At 36.2% G+C, this 18,595-nt stretch overlaps 1 protein-coding gene across 1 annotated transcript in view; it reads left to right on the top strand.

Moving 5' to 3' along the window:
• HAT1 (histone acetyltransferase 1) overlaps positions 1–18,595 on the top strand; it is a 57,798-nt gene that overhangs the window by 4,700 nt on the left and 34,503 nt on the right. Inside the window, exons 3-4 of the mRNA XM_047085122.1 lie at positions 12,497–12,572; positions 16,598–16,718. Of these exons, the coding sequence (XP_046941078.1) occupies positions 12,497–12,572; positions 16,598–16,718 (197 nt within the window). The remainder of the gene's footprint in view (positions 1–12,496; positions 12,573–16,597; positions 16,719–18,595) is intronic.

Raw genomic sequence — 18,595 nt, 5'->3', positions numbered from 1 at the left:
AGTAAGCAAGAATATTTTTCGGGATGCCTGGGTTACTCAATTGGTTAAGCATCTGACTTCAGCTCAGGTGATGATCTCACAGTTTGTGAGTTCAAGCCTCATTGCTGTCAGAGCCTGCTTGGGATCCTTAGTCCCCCTTTCTTTGCCCCTCCCCCATGTGCACCCTCTCTCTTTATCTTTGTTTCTCCCCCAGAAATAAACACTAGGGGTGCCTGGGTGGCTCAGTCAATTAAGTGTCCAACTTCGGCTCAGGTTATGATCTTGAGGTTGGAGAGTTTGAGCCCCATGTTGGGTTCTGTGCAGACAGCTCAGAGCCTGGAGCCTACTTCAGATCCTATGTCTCCCTCTCTCTCTGTCCCTCCCCTGCTTGTGTTCTGTCTCTCTCTGTCTCTCAAAAATAAACTTAAAAAAAAAAAAAATTAAAAAATGTAAAAAAAAAAAAAAAGGAATATTTTTCTATTTATTTGGGTCTTTTTTAAATGTCCATCTTTTTAAAGAGTTTTAAACTTTACAGATGGTAAACATCTCTTATTAGGTTTATTCCTAGGTATTTCATTCATGTTAACTGCTATTACAAATGAGATTTTCTCTTCCACTATATGTTCTGTCTTTATTAGTAGTGTGTGAGAAAACTGTGGAAAACAATTTTTAATATATATTTATTTCCCCACTTCAAAATCCAAGTTACATAACTCGAGTTCTACACATACATGACAGAATGAAAACTGGGTTATTTGGTCATTCTAATTCCGTACAGTTATAGTAATAACTTGTAACCTCAAGCCAACCTTCCTTTCTCCCTCTTTTTTTTCAGCTCTCCTGTCCCAGTTCCCTCCCCTTCCACCTTGTCTGGACAAATGGTTATTGAAATCTATGTGACAGGCATTGTGCTAGACACATGGGATAACTTTAACTCTTGACTGCATACCCAGAATTCCACTAAGGTTTATCCTGAGATTCTTCCTCTCATAGAAGCTCTTGTTCACTTGGTGTGTGAGGGATTGACAGACACACTTTTTTTTCCACAGAGGTTTGGAGCTTTGGGGTAGGTTATTGTAGAAAGAGTGAATCTTTTTTTTCTGTTTCTTTTTAACCATTTTTATGTGTACAATTAGGTAGCATTAATTGTATTAATAATATTATGTGACCATTAGTGCTATCTTTTTCCAAAATTTTTTCATCACCCCAAACAGAAGCTTTGTGCCTGTTAAACAGTAAATCTCCAGGGTGTCTGGGTGGCTCAGTCGGTTAAGCGTCTGACTTCGGCTCAGGTCATGATCTCGCGGTTCGTGAGTTCGAGCCCCGCATCGGGCTCTGTGCTGACAGCCTGGAGCCTGTTTCAGATTCTGTGTCTCCCTCTCTCTCTGGCCCTTCCCCTCTCTCTCTCTCTCTCTCTCTCTCTCTCTCAAAAGTAAATAAACATTAAAAAAAAAAATAAAAAAAAACAAAACAGTAAATCCCCATTCACTTTTCCCCTCCAGCTCTTGGTAACCTCTAATCTATTTTCTGTTTCTATGAATTTATCTGTTCTAGATATTTTAAGTGGTATCACAGCAGTATTTGTCCTTTTGTGTGTGGCTTATTTCACTTAGCATAATGTTTTCAATTTATTTCACTTAGCAGATATTTCATGTTGTAGCATATATCAGGACTCCAGTCCTGTTCATGGCTGAATAATATTCTATTGTGTATAGATACCACATTTTGTTTATTCATTTGTTCATGGACATTTGGATCTTTTTTTTTTTTTTCAAAGTTTATTTATTTATTTTGAGAGCAAGAGATAGGAGAATTCTGAGTAGGCTCCGCAGCGTTCATTGGTGCGGAGCCTGATGTGAGGGCTCATAAAGCATGAGATCGTGACCTGAGTCAAAATCAAGAGTCGGATATGTACCTGACTGAGCCATGAAGGCTGCCCCCATCTTGATCTTTTCTACCTTTTGGCTATTGTGAATAATAGTACTATGGACGTCAGCCTACGGGTATCTGTTTGAGTCCCTATTTTCAATTCTTTTGAGTTTATAGCTACAAATAGAATTACTGAGATATGTTAATTCTATGTTTAACTTTTTGAGGAACTGCTTAGTTATTTTACATAGTAGCTGAACCATTTTACAGTCCTACCAGCAACGTACAAGGGTTCCAATTTCACGACATCGTCAGTGCTTGTTATTTTCTTTTTTTCCTTATATTATTATAGCCATCCTAATAGATGTAAAATGATATCTTACTGTGATTTTGATTTGCACTGTTGTAATGACTAAGGATGTTGAGTGTCTTTTCATGTGCTTATTTGCCATTTGTATATCTTCTTTGCAGAAGTGTCTATTCAAATCCTTTGCCTATTTTTTAATTGGGTTGTCTTTTTGAATATATTTTCTTTTTATTTTATTTTATTCTATTCTATTTTGTTCTATTCTATTCTATTCTATTCTATTCTATTCTATTTATTTTGAGAGGGAAAGCATGAATGAGGGAGGGGCAGAGAGAGGGGAAGAGAGAGAATCCCAAGCAGGCTCCATACTGTTACTGCAGAGCCAGGCGCAGGGCTTGAACTCACAAACCGTGAGATCGTGACCTGAGCTGAAATCAGGAGTTGGACACTTAACCGACTGAGCCACCCAGGTGCCCCTGTTATGGTTTTTTTCCCAATATATTTAAAACATTTTTTTTTTATGTTTTATTTTTGAGAGAGACAGAGTGTGAGTGGAGGGAGGGGCAGAGAGAGTGGGAGACACAGAATCCAAAGCAGGCTCCAGGTTCGGAGCTTTTGGCACCGAGCCTGAGGCGGGGCTTAAACCCACGGACTGTGAGATCATAACCTGAACCGAAGTCAGACAGTTAACCTACTGAGCCACCCAGGTGCCCCTTTCAGTATATTTTAAAACCTGATCATTTTACTGGCTTCTCTTACTTTCTGGGGAGTGGCTTCAGCTGATTGTTTTTCAGGCTTATAACCATATCTGGTCATTTTCATAAATTCACTTTGTTTTTGATATACATGCCTCTTTGTTCTCTTTTCAGATTGCATTGGCAAGCACTTTCAGAACAGTGTTTAAAAATGATTACAGTCATCTGTTCCTTAATTTAATGAGAATGGTTCTAGTGTGTCTTCACTAAATATCCTTGCTTATTACTTTGAAGAGTAATTTGTCTTGTTTTGCAAAGAGTTTTTATTTAAACATCCATATTAGAATTTATCAAGTGCCATTTTGGTTTCCATGGAAATATTTGATTATATTATGTTACATGCAAATGTTACTACTACATAATACTTAATATAATAGATTTTATTATCATATCTTTGTATTTTGAACCACCCTTGCATTTCTGAAATGAATATCTTGAGGTTTTTTTAATGAATTGATGAAGACTATTTTATATTTAAATATTTTTATCTTACCACCACTTATAGATGAGATTGGTCTGTGTTTTTGTCCATTGTGCTTTCTTTTTAGAGGAGGTGAAGATCAGCTTTTGTATTTTTTGTGACTACTTTTCTTGGCCTTCCTATTTTACCACTCCCACCCTCACCAGTTTTAAAAACATTAGATTTACCTAAAGGTAAAGGCTTGAAAGAATTCACCTTAATCATGAAGAGATCTTATGCCATTTAATGCAATTTTTTTTTTTTTACAAGTTAGATTACATTTTCAGTTTTTGTAGTTTGCATGATACATTTTTGACCCTTCCATTTATTTTTAACTTGTCATTCCTTTTAGGTATGTCTTTTATAGAGTATATACTTGAATTTGATTGCATAGTTTTTTTTACCTAATAATTTTATCTCCTTTATATTTATTGTTTGGTGCTTTTGTTATCTTATTTTTCTCTTATTTCCTTGCACTTCTCATGTAATATATATATTGTTTTCCCTGACCTCGTCATTCTCCAGTATGCTCTGTTTTAAATTCTACACAAAAGCCATATAAGCTATTATTAAAATACAGTATATTGTTAGTTCTACTGAGATTGTTTATATTTTAAGTTCATTTACCATTTGTCAAATACTGCGTTGGTTGTATAGTGGTGAGCATAGCTGCCTTCCATTTGCCAAATATTCATTTAGCTATACTTATGTGGCAGAAATTTATCTGGGGATAAAAAACTGCACTGGAGATAGAGCGGTATACAAATAGTTTCTCTTTTCATGGAGCTTACATTCTGGTTATGAGAAACAGACATAAATACATGGAAAACTGTGATTTGTGTTATAGAGAAAATACAGGGTGATCAGGTCCAACTACTAAGGTGACATTTGAGTATGTAACAAAAGGAATGAATTTGTGAGCAATGTAGATATCTCAAGGAAGATTGTTAACATACAGCAGAATCGCAAGTGCAGAATGTGCTGTATGTGTTCAAGGAATATTAAGGAAGCCATTGTGACTGAGAAGGCTAGCTTGGGAGAATGAAGTATCTGGAAGCCAAAAGATTGAAGTATTTGAAGGAGGAAGAGGTAATCAACTATGTCAAATGTTGCTGGTAGTCTCATAACATAAGAACTATTGGGATTTAGTGATTTGATAACTTTTTTTTTAATGAGAGAAGTCATAGGATCTACTACTTTATAGTAATTTAGAGAAATTAAGAGGAGAGAAATTAGAAGTGGAGTATAGACTCCATATTTGAAGAGATTTTCTCAGGAGCAGAGTTGAGAAATGGGTAGCTAGAGAAAGACCTAGGATAAAGTTAGAGAACTTTATTTTTGCTTTTTATTTATTAAAAAAAAATTTTTAATGTTTATTTTTAAGAGAGAGACAGAGTGCATGTAGGGGAGGGACAGAGAGAGAGGGAGACACACAATCCAAAGCGGGCTCCAGGCTTCAAGCTGTCAGCCCAGAGCCCAACATGGGGCTTGAATTTATGAATGGTGAGATCATGATCTGAGCCAAAGTCAGACACTTGACCGACTGAGCCACCCAGGCACCCCTATTTTTGCTTTTTAAAAAGTGTTGTACAATTTATACACGATGAAATGCACAATAAGTGTATGATTCAGTGAGGTTTGAGGTTTCCCCCCAAAATAGCTGCTTTTGGGGGGTTTTAATTTAAAACCCAGTTTTGGGGGTTGATACATGCAGCAGGTCTGGTGGGCTACATTCCTTTGTTTTGTTTTGTTTAAAGTTTATTTTAAAAGAGACGGAGAGAGAGCATAACCTGGGGAGGGACAGAGAGAGAGAATCCCAAACAGGCTCTCCAACAGTGCAGAGCCAGATGGGGGACTGCTCTCATGAACCGCGAGATCATGACCTAAGCCAAAATCGAGTTGGATGTTCAACCAACTGAGCCATTGAACCAATTTTGTTTTGAACCAATTGCAGACTTACAGAAAAGTTGGGTATAAATACAGACTTTTTCTCCCTGAACTGTTTGAGAATTGCTGACTTGATGCATCATCACCACATATTCTTTAATGTATATTTATTTACTGTAAACAAGAACATTATTATACATGGCCAGAATATAGTCATCAAAATTAGAAAATGAATATCAGTACATTATCACCATCTAATTCTCAGACTCTGTTTAAATTTCCCACTTATCTTAAAATGCCCTTTATAGAAAAGGGATCCAGTTTAATTAGGGCCAGGGCTTACATTTGGTTGCCTTGTTTTCTTTTGTCCCCTTCAGACTGAAACAGTTGTAAGTCTTTTCTTGACTTTCATGACCTTGACCAGTTGAGGATTATAGATAAGTTATGTTGTAGAATGTTCTCAATTTGGGTTTATCTGATATTTGCTCATGGTTTATTTAAGGTTATATATTTCTGGTAGGAATGTCACAGAAGTGATATGCAGATTTCATTGCACTTGTTAGTTTTTCATTAAACTTCCAGTTCTTTCATTTATTTAGTTCCTCTTTTATTTAGTGGATTATAATCTGTTACTATCATTTATTTTGGTGCCTATATTGTCCCTGATTTGGCCAGTGGGAGCCCAGTTCATGCTGGTTTCTATGTCATTTTTACATGTCCTCTTCATTTGATTACTTCATTCTGATTATTTTTTAGAACAAGATATTCCAGGCTCATCTGTTATGTCTGTCATAGCTCTGGAATCAGCCATTTCTCCAGGGAGCCCTGGTTTTTTGTTTTGTTTTGTTTTTTTGTTTTGTTTTTAAGAGGAAAATGGTATTTCGAAGCCAAGATCTAGTAGGTGAGCTGGTAAACTCATTGCTGTTAGTGTTGTTCTAACATTAATGAGAATGGCCTTCTCAGTGGACAGAACTTTGTTCCTTCCCTTTCGGTCCCTGCTTCCTGCAAAGTATTACTGTTCTGATTCCTTTCATTAAAAAAAAAAAAAAAAAAGTTTTGCCTGTTTTAGAACTTTATATAAATGTAGTTATGCATGTATACTCTGTGACTGGCTTAGTTAAATCAGCATGGGTTTGAGGTACATCTTATTGTTGCCTATATCAAAGGTTCATTCCTATTTATGGCTGAATACTATTCTGTTGTTGGATATATCGCTATTCATCAGTTAATGGACATTTCGGTTTTTCTAGTTTTTGGTTGTTATAAGTAACTCTGCTAAGAATGCTCTTGTAATAAGTCTTTTTGTGGACCCATGATTTTATTTAGGGTAAACTCCTAGCAGTAGATTTACTCGGTCATAGGATGGTTGTATGTTTAGCTTTATGAGATACTTGCCAGACTGACTTCCCAAGTACTTTCACATTCTCTGATAATGTATTATAATTCTGGTTATTCCATATCCTCATGAATGTTTGGTGGTGTAAGTTTTTAAAATTCATAGATTGAAGGGCTCAGTATTATTATTTTTAAAGTTTATTTATTTTGAGAAAAAGAGAGCATGCACACATGAGCAGGGAAAGAGCAGGAGAGAGAGAGAGAGAGAGAGAGAGAGAGAGAGAGAATCCCAAGAAGGCTCCATGCTGTCCTCTCAGAGTCCAATGCGGGGTTCGATCTCACAAACTGTGAGATCATGACCTGAGCCAAAACCGAGTCAGATGCTTCACCAACTGAGCCACCCAGGCACCCTGAAGGCCTCAGTATTATTAAGACAGCAGTTCTCCCCACATTCGTTTATAGATGTAATCTTTTTTTCTAGGTCTTAGTTTGATTTTGGTATGAGGGTTTTGCCAGCCTTATAAAATGCGTTGGCAAGTGTTCTCCATCTTCTAAAAAGAGTTTGCAAAAGACTGATATTTCTTCTTTAAATGTTCAATAAAAATTGCCGGTGAAGCTTTGTGGGTCTTGAGTTTTCTTTGTCAGAAGGTTTGTCACTACAAATCTAATTAGTAGATTTAGTACTATTCTGATTTGGTGTTTCTTCTTGTGTCAGTTTTGGTAATTTTTGTCTTTTAAGGAAATTGTCCATTTTACCTAAATTTCCTGTCAGATTGTTGTTCATAATATCCCCGTTACCCTTTTAAGTTCTGTAGAATCTGTAATCCCTTTTCTGGGATACTGGTAATATGTGTTTTCTCTCTTTTTTCTTAATGAGTCTGCCTATCAGTTTATCAGTCTTACTGATCTTTTCAAAAATTGCTTTTCTGTTTATTTCTTATTTCTCTTAATCTTTATAATCTTTATTATTCTTTCATTTGCTCCTAAGAAATCTCTCTTCTTGGGGTGCCTGGGTGGCTCAGTCTGTTAAGCATCTGACTCTTGATTTCAGCTCAGATCATGATCTCACCATTTTTTATTTTGAGCCCCACAACAGGCTTTGGCCAAAGCCAAAGTAGGCGGAGCCTACTTGGGATTCTATCTCTCTCTGCCCCTCCCTTGCTCATGTTCTTTCTCTCTCAAAATAAATAAATAAACAAACAAACAAACAAACTCCCTTCTCAAGGTAAATGCTTAAATAACTGGTTTTAAACTTTCCTTCTGTAATACTAGCATTAAAATTATAAATTTACCTCTGAATACTGATTTACTTGCATCCCACCAATTCTGTTATGTTGTGTTTTTTATTATTGTTCTGTTATTATTTCTTCTTTGATCTGTGGGCTACACAGAAAAAATGTTGCTTAATTTGCAAATACTTGGGGCTTTTCTAGCTACCTTATTATACTGATTTCTGTTAATTCCAGGAAGGTCAGATTATTTCAGTCCTTTTAAATTTGAGATTTGTTTTATAGTCTAGCACATATTGTCTGTTTTGGTGAATGTCCCAGGTGTTTGGGGAGGGTCCCAGAGAATGTAAATAATTTATATTCTGCAGTTTTATACAAGGTTCTATAAATGTCAGTTGGTGTAATGGTGTTATTCAAGTCTTGTATATTTTTGCTGATTTTTATCTACTTATTCTGTCAGAACAGTTGAGAGAGGACTATTGAAAATTCTAGCTATAATTGTGGATTTGTCTGTTTCTTCAGTTGTCTAGTTTTGCTTCATGTATTTTTCTTCTTTTTTTTTTTTTAATTGAAGCATAGTTAATGCTTCATATATTTTGAAGATTTGGTATTAGGTGCATACAGATGAGTCTGAGTCTTCTTGATGTATTAACCCTTTAAGCATTTATAAAATGTTCCTTCCTGGGGTGTTTGGGTGGCTCCATCATTTAGGCATCCAGCTCTTGATTTTGGCTCAGGTCATGATCTTATGGTGGTGGGATTGAGTCCTGCTTCTGGCTCCGTGCTGGGCATGGAGCCTGCTTGGGATTCTCTCTCCCTCTCCCACTGCCCCTCCCCTGCTCACACACATTCTCTCTCTATCTCAAAAAAAAAAAAAAAAGTTCCTTCTTTATCTCTGGTAATAAAGGGGTCTCTATCTCTGTCCCCACTTTAACTCTTCATCTTGCCTTATATTGAAGACGGCTTTTTCAGATATGAGTATTGCAACAAGAGTTACATAAGCATGGGAGAAATAACAGCATGTTTATATGCTGATGCCTATGATCTGTCAGAGAAGGGGAGAATGGTACAGGAAAAGAATGAGGAGTATTTGTGGAGTGATCTTGAAAATATGAGAGAATATTCTTGAGAATATCATTGTAGGGCTTAGTCTTAGATGGGAGCATGGAGAATTTCTCTGCCAGTTTAACAAAAGGAAGACGTGGGAATGGCTACAATAAATTAGGTGTAGAAGTGGCAGTTGTGCAGGTTCTTTTGTGAATGCTTCTGTTTCCTAAGTGAAACAAGAAGCAAGGTTATCAGATGAGAATGTGTTTCTAGAAGATGTTGGAGGTTTGAGGAAGTAGTCATCTTGTCAAACAAGAGTGAGTAGCCTTGACAACTATAGTATGATTGTCAGGTAGCACTAAGGGTCCACTTCCAAGTTTTGTACTCATGAATGTAAAGTCAAGGTCAACTACATGAAGATGCAAGGGTGTAGCAAAAAGTGGGCATACCGTCAGACTTAACTAGAGTGGGGATTTAGCAGACTGGCATGACAAAGATTGGAGCAAAGGAGTTAAGGATGTTTATGAGGGAGTGATAATATTGATTGGCCATGGAATCCTACACTGGAAAGTGAGGGTACAAAGGAGGGGAGGAACAGTGAAAATTGTGTTCTAATCAATACATTGTAAGTCCTGGTGGAGGTTGGAGGTTAAAAAATTGTTAGAGTTGAGGTATCACAAGGAGTGAGCTAGGAAGAGGTAGTGGTAAAATTGCTTGGGATTCCCCCACCCCCCAACTCGTGCTTTCTCTCTCTCTCAAATAAACTTAAAGATTAAAAAAATTATTTAAAAAACTTCATTTATTAGATATTAAAAGAATCCTTTATATATAGCATTGGTTTTAAAGAATCTCTCTTGGATTATTTCACCCAAATCTAATCAGATCCAAGCAATAAATATTTAATTATATATTTTCCTTAAAGTATTTGAGTTTTACTTCAGTTAAAAGACTCATCACTTTGCTTTCTCTTTCTTTTAGTTCCTATTACCTGTGGACTACATTTCATGCCAAAATAGTAAAACCTTAGTAGTTTAGATGACAGGAACGTTGAAGAAGGCCGATCCAAACTATAGAAATAGTTATCACAGCTAGGTTTTTGACACTTATAATGTTTCTTTTTGTCTGTGTCTCTTCATCACTACCAAAGTGCTCTATATTAGAAGCAGTAGTTTGCAGTTAATTTTTAATAATTTCTAGAGGCTTCTAAACATTTTTAAATATTAGAGATGCAGTGGTGGGAAATTTGGAGGGTTAATGAGTCTAAACATACTGGATTTATTTATTTTTTTATTGTGAAATATTACAGACATGCAAAAAATACATAGCAAACTAATGAATATCATGATCCCATCACTCAGCTTTTCCACATCTTAACATTTTGCTGTATTTGCCCAGGCTTTTTTTAATTTCAATTTTCATCATGAAAATTTGTAAACACATAGAAAACTTGAGAGAATAGAACATTACTTACTTATATATCTAATACCTAAATTCAGCAATTAAAATTTTGTCATATTTCCTTTAGAATATTTTTTTACATTTTATTTTATTTTGGGGGGCGGGGCAGAGAGAGAATTTTAAGCAGGCTCCACACAGCACAGAGCCCAGCATAGGGCTTGATCCCACATCCCTGGGGTCATGACCTTAGCTGAAATCAAGAGTCGGACACTCGGGGTGCCTGGGTGGCTCAGTCGGTTAAGCGTCCGACTTCGGCTCAGGTCACGATCTCACAGTCCGTGAGTTCGAGCCCCGCGTCGGGCTCTGGGCTGATGGCCCAGAGCCTGGAGCCTGCTTCCGATTCTGTGTCTCCCTCTCTCTCTGCCCCTCCCCCGTTCATGCTGTGTCTCTCTCTGTCTCAAAAATAAATAAAAACGTTAAAAAAAATTTAAAAAAAAAAAAAAAAGAGTCGGACACTCAACCTACTGAGCAATCCAGGCACCCCGTTGTATTTGCTTTAGTATGTACATTTGCTGAATTCTTTGCAAATAGATTTCTAAATATGACAGTTTCCTCATAGCACATGTTCTAATATATGAATATTTACATATATAACCATAGTTCCATTATTACACCTATAAAAAGTAATGGTAATTTTTTGATATCATGTAATTTTCTGGTTTCCTTGGTTGTCCTTGAAAGTCTTCAATACCTTTTTTTTTTTTTTAATTATTTAAACCAGAATTCAGTCAAGGATCGTGCATTATGGTTGGCTGTAAAGTTTCTTTAATTTCTTTTAATCCAGAACAATCCCTCCCCTCAACATGGAACTTTTTGCCCCTCTGCCATTGATTTATTTGGTAGAGTAAAGTCATTGTATAGAATTATTAGACAAATCTACATTCTTGATATGTCTGTTTTCTTTTAGTAGTAGTTCACCTGTTACTCTGTCCTCCATATTTCTTGTAAATTGGAAGGTTTAAAGCTGGATTAGATCTGGCATAAACATTTTTGGTAGGAAAATGTATATTTTGTATTGCATTGAATCAGCAGACATACAATGTTGGTCTTGAAAAGGTGGTGACTGCCAGATGTCTATGTGAAAAGCTGTCTTTTCTTTTGTAAATCATTAATCTGCTGGATGATACTTTGGCATCCTGTGAATGATCTGTTGTAGGAGGACAATGGTAGAAATTTTTCATGTACAGCTTTTCATTCTTCAATTTAAAGATGGTGGGGTAAGATAAATTATACATAAGATAAATTATACTGGGAAAATGTCCAGTAATATCAGAAGTCACAATAAATGCAAATAAAATAACAGAGTACCCTTTTCCATCTTAAATTGGTAGAAATTAAAGTTGAGGGTCCAGAATATTGTCAAGAATGTGGGAAGCAAAGGAATCTAAGTAACTGCTGGTAGGTGGGTGTGTGTGCATGCGTGTATATATGTATATATACGTATACATACACGTATACATATATACATATGTATGTACGTATACATACATACATATACATACCGTTAAAGTATTTTTAGAGAACAGTTAAGCAATATTTACAAAAATAATTCAGTACTTTTACTCAGCACTTCTATTGCCAGGAATTTATCCTGTGTGTACTTGTACAGCAAGGTGTGTGTATGAGGATGTCATTGCAGTATTACTTTTAATAGCAAAAAAAAAACCCTCTAAAACCTAGTAACAACATAAATATCATCTTGCACTGATAAAGAATGATGTGACGATAAAGGCCTTTTCAAAACTCAGATTATTCTTGCCCTCAGAATGTTTTCCATAGGTTTTGTTGTTGTTTTTGTTTTTCTTTCATTGATGCTGTAGCTTTTCTTACCTGCGAGTATCTTTTTGGTTTTATTTTCTTTTACTCTTTTCATTGTATATAAACATATAGAAAAATAAAAACTAAATCAGATGCCTCTCATACCTAGTTTTCTAATTCTTAGAATCAGTAGGGTTTTGATGCTAAAGCACTCAAAGCAATATTATTCATTGTTCATTTGTCTCATGAGAATCCGATGTAAATCATATAATGGAGAAGTGACATTTTACATGAGAAAAATGTTGGCTGTACCCTAGTTATAGTGAAATTCTTGAAATGGAAATACCTGTCACCTTTAATATCTTTAATTTAGTATCTTTAATATCTCTATATTTTTTATTCTTTTAAACAGTTCGTTTTCCTGAAGATCTTGAGAATGACATTAGAACTTTCTTTCCTGAATATACCCATCAACTCTTTGGGGATGAGTAAGTAACATAGTAAGATGTTTGCCAAATTAGTATGGCCAAAAAAAACCAACACTTTTTTTTTTTTAAGATCTAGAAATCAGACTTTATTTTCTTTGTTGTTTTTTATGTAATTTATTTAAAATATACATTAGAATGGCATTTTTGACATTGAGACACCAGTTTACTATATAATACTTATCACAGAGTACTTTAGAGGCATTCTCTCATTTAATTCTCACAGCTGTTTTAGTGATGGTATTACTAGTCATTACACTGTACATTGGTGGAATTGGGTAGTTGCTTAAGGACATCTGACTGGCCAAAGTTCAGATTCAGGCAGTCTGACTGTGAAGCCCGTATTCGTAACTACTACTTTTTTCTTCCTCTTGCTATGCTATATTGCTTTTAGTACAAAATATACTCTCCTAAAGCTGGAAAGCTCAAGTTGTTCTTCGATGATGAGTAAGCAGTTTATTTATTTACAGAGAAATTTATTTTTGAAAGCAATGTTAAAGATATAACCTAGGATATTCAGCACAATTCCTTAATTTCTTATAGCTTCATTACATTATATAGCCAGTTACCATTTTTTTTAACTTTTGATTTTGAAAAAAACTTCAGATTTGCAGAAAATTATAAGAATAGTACTCTTATATCCTTTAAAATCTAGATTCCCCAGTTACCATTTAGTTATATTTGCTTTAATCGTTCACTGCTATATAGATCTATTGGTATGTTGTTGAACCATTTGAGGGTTGGTTGCAGATGTATCTTGATCCCTTACTCCTAAATTCTTTATAATGTATTTCCTAAAAGCAAGGACAGTAACCATAGAATTATCAAAACTCAGGAAATTTAACATTGCTGTAATACTATTTTCTAATATATCATCCACAGTCCAAATTTTGCCAATTGGTTTCCAGTAATTCTTTTTAACAATTTTCTTCATTCTGGATCCAATCCAGAGTCATATATTGCATTTAGTTTAGGCTCCTTTAATCTGAAACAGTTCCCCAGCCTTTTTGTTTTTCATGATATCACGTTTTTGTGGGTTATAGGCTAGTTTTATAAACTTTAATTTTGGATTAGTTTGATTTTTCTTCATGATTAAATTCAGATATTGTGCATTTTTGTAGTACCTTAACAGAAGTTGTGCGTGTCCTTAGTCTGTCACAATCAGAAAGCCCATGATGTCAGTTTGTTCCATAACTTGTTAACTTAGTTTAGAGGTGCTTGTCAGCTTTCTCCACTGTAAGGTTTTTTCCTTTATTATGTAATCTGTGGGGAGATACTCTGAGACTGAAAATATACTTTTCCCTATCAGTCTTTTTCACCCAGTAGTTTTAAATCCATTGATGATTCTTGCCTGAATTGGTATTTTACTGTGATTATAAAATAGTGATTCTCTAACTTTGTCATACCTTCTACATTTATTAGTTGGCATTCTGTAAGGAAGAGCTCTTTTTTTTCCCCTTAAGTATTTCTTTGTGTATATCAGAAGAGACTCAAGGATTCTTCTTTTTTAATCCAATGAGTTATAATCCATTACTGTTATTGTGACACTCAAATTACCCCATTTCAAATGGGCTTTTGAATCCTTTTGATATATCATCATCATTTTGGGGACACTTTACCTTCTGATATGGAGATTCATTGTATACTTTTTCCAGTGTTTCTGGAGTCAGCCATTTTCCTAAGGAACCCTGGTTTGTTGTAGGAAGAAAGCGTGTTTTGATATAGTTGACATTTAAAATATTTCCCTTCATGGCTGTTTTACCTATGTGTTATTTCAGCATTGTCCACATATTTATTTAATGTGGTTTTTGTTTTTAAAGTATACTGATCTTAAGAGAAAGAGAGCACGCTAGTAAAGGAGGAGCAGAGAGAGAGGGAGAGAGAATCCCAAACAGGTTCTGCACTGCCAGTGCAGAGCCTGATGCAGGGCTCAAACTCACGAATGGTGAGATCATGACCTGTGCTGAAATTGAGTCGGATGCTTAACCAACTGAGCCACCCAGGTGCCCCTCATGTGTTTTGAAATTGACAGATGTCTCTTCATTGACAAATTTCCTCAGAAGTTCTCATTATTAATGTATCAGATTAGGCATTTTATGTGCTATTAAATAGTAATAATTGTATTTTATTATGTATTGATTCATGCCAAAATTTGAGTCTTTTGTATTTCAAATAGGTTTTATTTTATTATAAAAAGAGGAATGTTTTCTTTTTGGATTTCTATTTTTAAGGAGCTATTTTTTTTTATTCTCTTCCTATTACTGCTATTTAAAATCTCTTCCTTTGGTGCATAGGATCTAGTCTACAGATGATGCTTCTTAATAGTATTCTGTACATTCATTCTGTTTTGCATGTCATTAAAAATGCTTGCATACTCCTAAGTTAGATGACAGATAATTATGATGACCATGTCTTATGACTCAGGTATGACCTTGATACTACTATCATTGCCATTCCATTTTATAAACATAACTTTCAGAGTCCTGGAATGGACACTGCTAATACTTTATTTTGGTAGTCTAGACAGAAATCTGGAAATGGCACTGCTTCTTCCAGGCACTCTTCTTCAGAATTCACTTAAAAAAAGAAAAGCTTTATTGAGATATAATTTACTATATAGTTTATCTACTTTTTAAAACATTTTTTAATGCTTATTCATTTTGAGAAAGAGAGCACAACCAGGGAGGGACAGAAAGAGAGGGAGACACAGAATCCGAAGCAGGCTCCAGGCTCCGAACAGTCAGCTTAGAGCCTGACGTGGGGCCCGAACTCACAAACTGTGAGATCGTGACCTGAGCTGAAGTCAGACGCTTAACTGAACTTGAGCCACCCAGGTGCCCCTGTATTTAAAGTATACAGCTCAATGATTTTTAGCATAATGAGTGTTGTGTAGTCATCTTCACAATCAGTTTTAGAATATTTTTGTCATTCCTCCCAAATTCCCATAACCAGTTAGCAGTCATGCTCTTTTTCCCCATTACTCTCCCCAGCCCTAGGCAATCATTAATCTACTTTCTGTCTCTGTAGCTTTACCTATTCTGAATATTTTTTATTTATTTTTATTTTTTATTTTTTAATGTTTATTTTTGAGACAGAGAGAGACAGAACATGAACGGGGGAGGGGCAGAGAGAGGGAGACACAGAATCAGAAGCAGGCTCCAGGCTCTGAGCCATCAGCCCAGAGCCCGACGCGGGGCTCGAACTCACAAACCGTGAGATTGTGACCTGAGCTGAAGTCAGACGCTCAACCGACTGAGCCACCCAGGCGCCCCTACCTATTCTGAATATTTTAGATTCACATTTTGGAAGACTCTTTTTAGAGAATATCAAGGCGTAGATGGATTTCAGGGAGCAGGATTGGAAAAATAGCAGCCCCAGATCTGCTTTCTGAGTTCATACAGGGGTGTAATTAGGTGCTTTCACCACTCTCAGCAGCTCTGGTATCTTGATGATAGAAGCAGGTGGTAAATTGGAGGCAAGACTGGGCCAAAGCTACATGTTAGCTGCTTGCCTAGCCAGGTACCAGTTTAATACCACTTGTGTCTGATTTGAAATGCTCTCTGGTACTAGTAATAATAGCAGCAGCTGCAACAGTAGCAGTAACATCTGACACTTATTACTACTTGTATAATGTGTTAGTCAACATTATGAGCAGTTTACAGGTATTAACTTCCTCATTCAACCCAAACAACATCCCAAAGGTAGGTGCTGTTATTTTCTCTTATTTTTTTTAAAGATTTGATTTTTATGTAATCTCTGCACCCAGTGTGGGCTCAAACTTATAACCCCGAGATCAAGAGTTGTATGCTTCACCTACTAAGCCACCCAGGCGCCCCTCTCATTTTATAAATGAGGAAAGCTGAGACAGTTTCATTACAAATACTTGTTTCTTTTTAAAACAGGTGTAGTTTAAAATCTTGAAACTACCCATAAAGTTAAACTTGTTTATATGGATGGTTAATACTTGGTAATGACTTTGCAAGATTCTTTCTGGGGTCTCAGATTATTGATATTTTTTTCCTTTTCAGTGAAACTGCTTTTGGTTACAAGGGTCTGAAGATCCTGTTATACTATATTGCTGGTAGCCTGTCAACAATGTTCCGTGTTGAATATGCGTCTAAAGTTGATGAGAACTTTGACTGTGTAGAGGTAAGAACAAAAATGAATTTATCTTTAACTCTGCTTTCCATTTGAGTATAAAGCAGGTTTTAAAATTTAAAGGTTTGAGGGAGGAGAGAATCTGTTATATAGTAGCTTTGAAACCACATATTCAATCTTTAGTTATGGATGTGATTGCCTGCTTATCATGGCAGTTAACGTTTGATCATGATCCTTAGCCTGATCTTTTTCCTGAGTGGTCCTTCTCTATAAAAATGTTCACTCTTATGATCATAGTTGTATTTTGTTTACCAAATACAATTCTGGCCACTAGAATTAGAAGAAGCAAGGAACAGATTCTCCACTGGAGCCTCTGGAGGGAGTGTGGCCCTGTTGACACCTGAGTTTAGCTCAGTGATACGGTTTTTAGACTTTGCCTCAAGGCTGTGAAAGAATAAGTTTCTGTTGTTTTAAGCCTCCAAGTTTGTGGTAGTTTGTTATAGCAGCCACAGGAAACTAATATAGATTTTCATACCAGGAAGTGGGGTGCTACTGCAACAAATAACTAAAACTCTAGAAATGTCTTTGGAAATAGGTAATGGGTAGAAACTGGAAGAATTTTAAGGTATGTGATAGAAAAAGCATTGACTCCCTTGAAAAGACTGTTGGTAGAAATATGGACATTAAAGGCATTGCTGGTGAGGGCTCAGAAAAAGTTAGAGGCATGAGAGAGAAAGCCAATATCATCATAGAGAATAATGTACCATCACAAACAGTATATTGGGAGAAATAGGAATGTTGAAGGTGCCTCTGTTGAGTCAGAAGGAAAGGAGGAACATGTTATTAGAAAATGAAGGAAAGGAGATAGATATTTGTTATATAGTGCCAGAAAGCCTAGCTGAATTGTGTCCTACACTTACATAGAAAGAATTTATAAGCAGTGAACTTGGATATTTAGCTGAGGAGATTTCCAAGCAAAGGGTTGAAGTTGTGGCCTGGTTTCTTGCGGCTTATTATAAATGTGGGAGGAAAGGGAGAGATTGTGAGAAGAACCGTAAAGCATAAAAGATCCACGACTTGATGATTTGGGAGACTCTTAGCCTATCCAGGTTGCAGAAGACACGGAAGTTAGGAGATTCATTGTTAGGAAAGCGTGCTGTGGAGAGAAAGCTGAAAGCACGGCTAGATAACTTTTTACTCTTGCTGAAGAGATTAGGCATGTGACTCTTGTATCTCCTCAGTAATCTCAGCAAAAGCCAGGAATAGAGATTGAGTAGAGATCAAGTCCTTTGTAGGACCATCTTGTCTAATGGCATGAACCCTCATGGCATACATAGGTGACCTAGAAGGGTTTTGAGAGTGTTATATCAGCAGAAACACTGCCAGTGTGGACTAACAGGATGAGGAAAGGCAAATGAATTTTCTAAATTCTATAGGTAGGAAACAAGCTGATAACACTACTCAGCTGCAAACATGTACTTCCCTTTGAGAAAAAGGAGTAAGACCCAGAGGGTAGAGCTGCAGGCCACAGTATCCCCAAGTCTTGAAACCTAATGGAATTTGACCTTCTGGATTTTGAAATTGCCTGGTACCAGTGACACCTTTCTTTCTACCATTTCCTTCCTTTTGGAATGGGAAACTCCTTAACTTATCCTGTGCCTGTCCCACTACTGTATTTTAGAAGCAATAACTTGCTTCCTAGTTTCACAGTATCACAGGTGGAAAGGAATTTTGCCTCGTGAAGTATCCTACCCAGAGTCTCACTCATACCTGATTAGATAATGACATTTTGGACTTGAGTTGATGATGGAATGGTTGAAACTTTTGGCAGTGTTGGGATGGGATGAGTGTATTTTGCATGTTTAGGATGGACATGAATCCCTGAGGGACCTTAAGAAAGCTGTATGTTTTCAGACATCTTGGTGGCT

This window comes from Lynx rufus, unplaced genomic scaffold (genome assembly GCF_022079265.1).
Source record: "Lynx rufus isolate CCGP_SWC_20201006 ecotype Redwood Valley unplaced genomic scaffold, mLynRuf1.p SCAF_2, whole genome shotgun sequence".
Taxonomy (NCBI): domain Eukaryota; kingdom Metazoa; phylum Chordata; class Mammalia; order Carnivora; family Felidae; genus Lynx; species Lynx rufus.
Note: the sequence above shows the minus strand (reverse complement) of the source record. Positions and strands in the feature narration are given on the sequence as shown.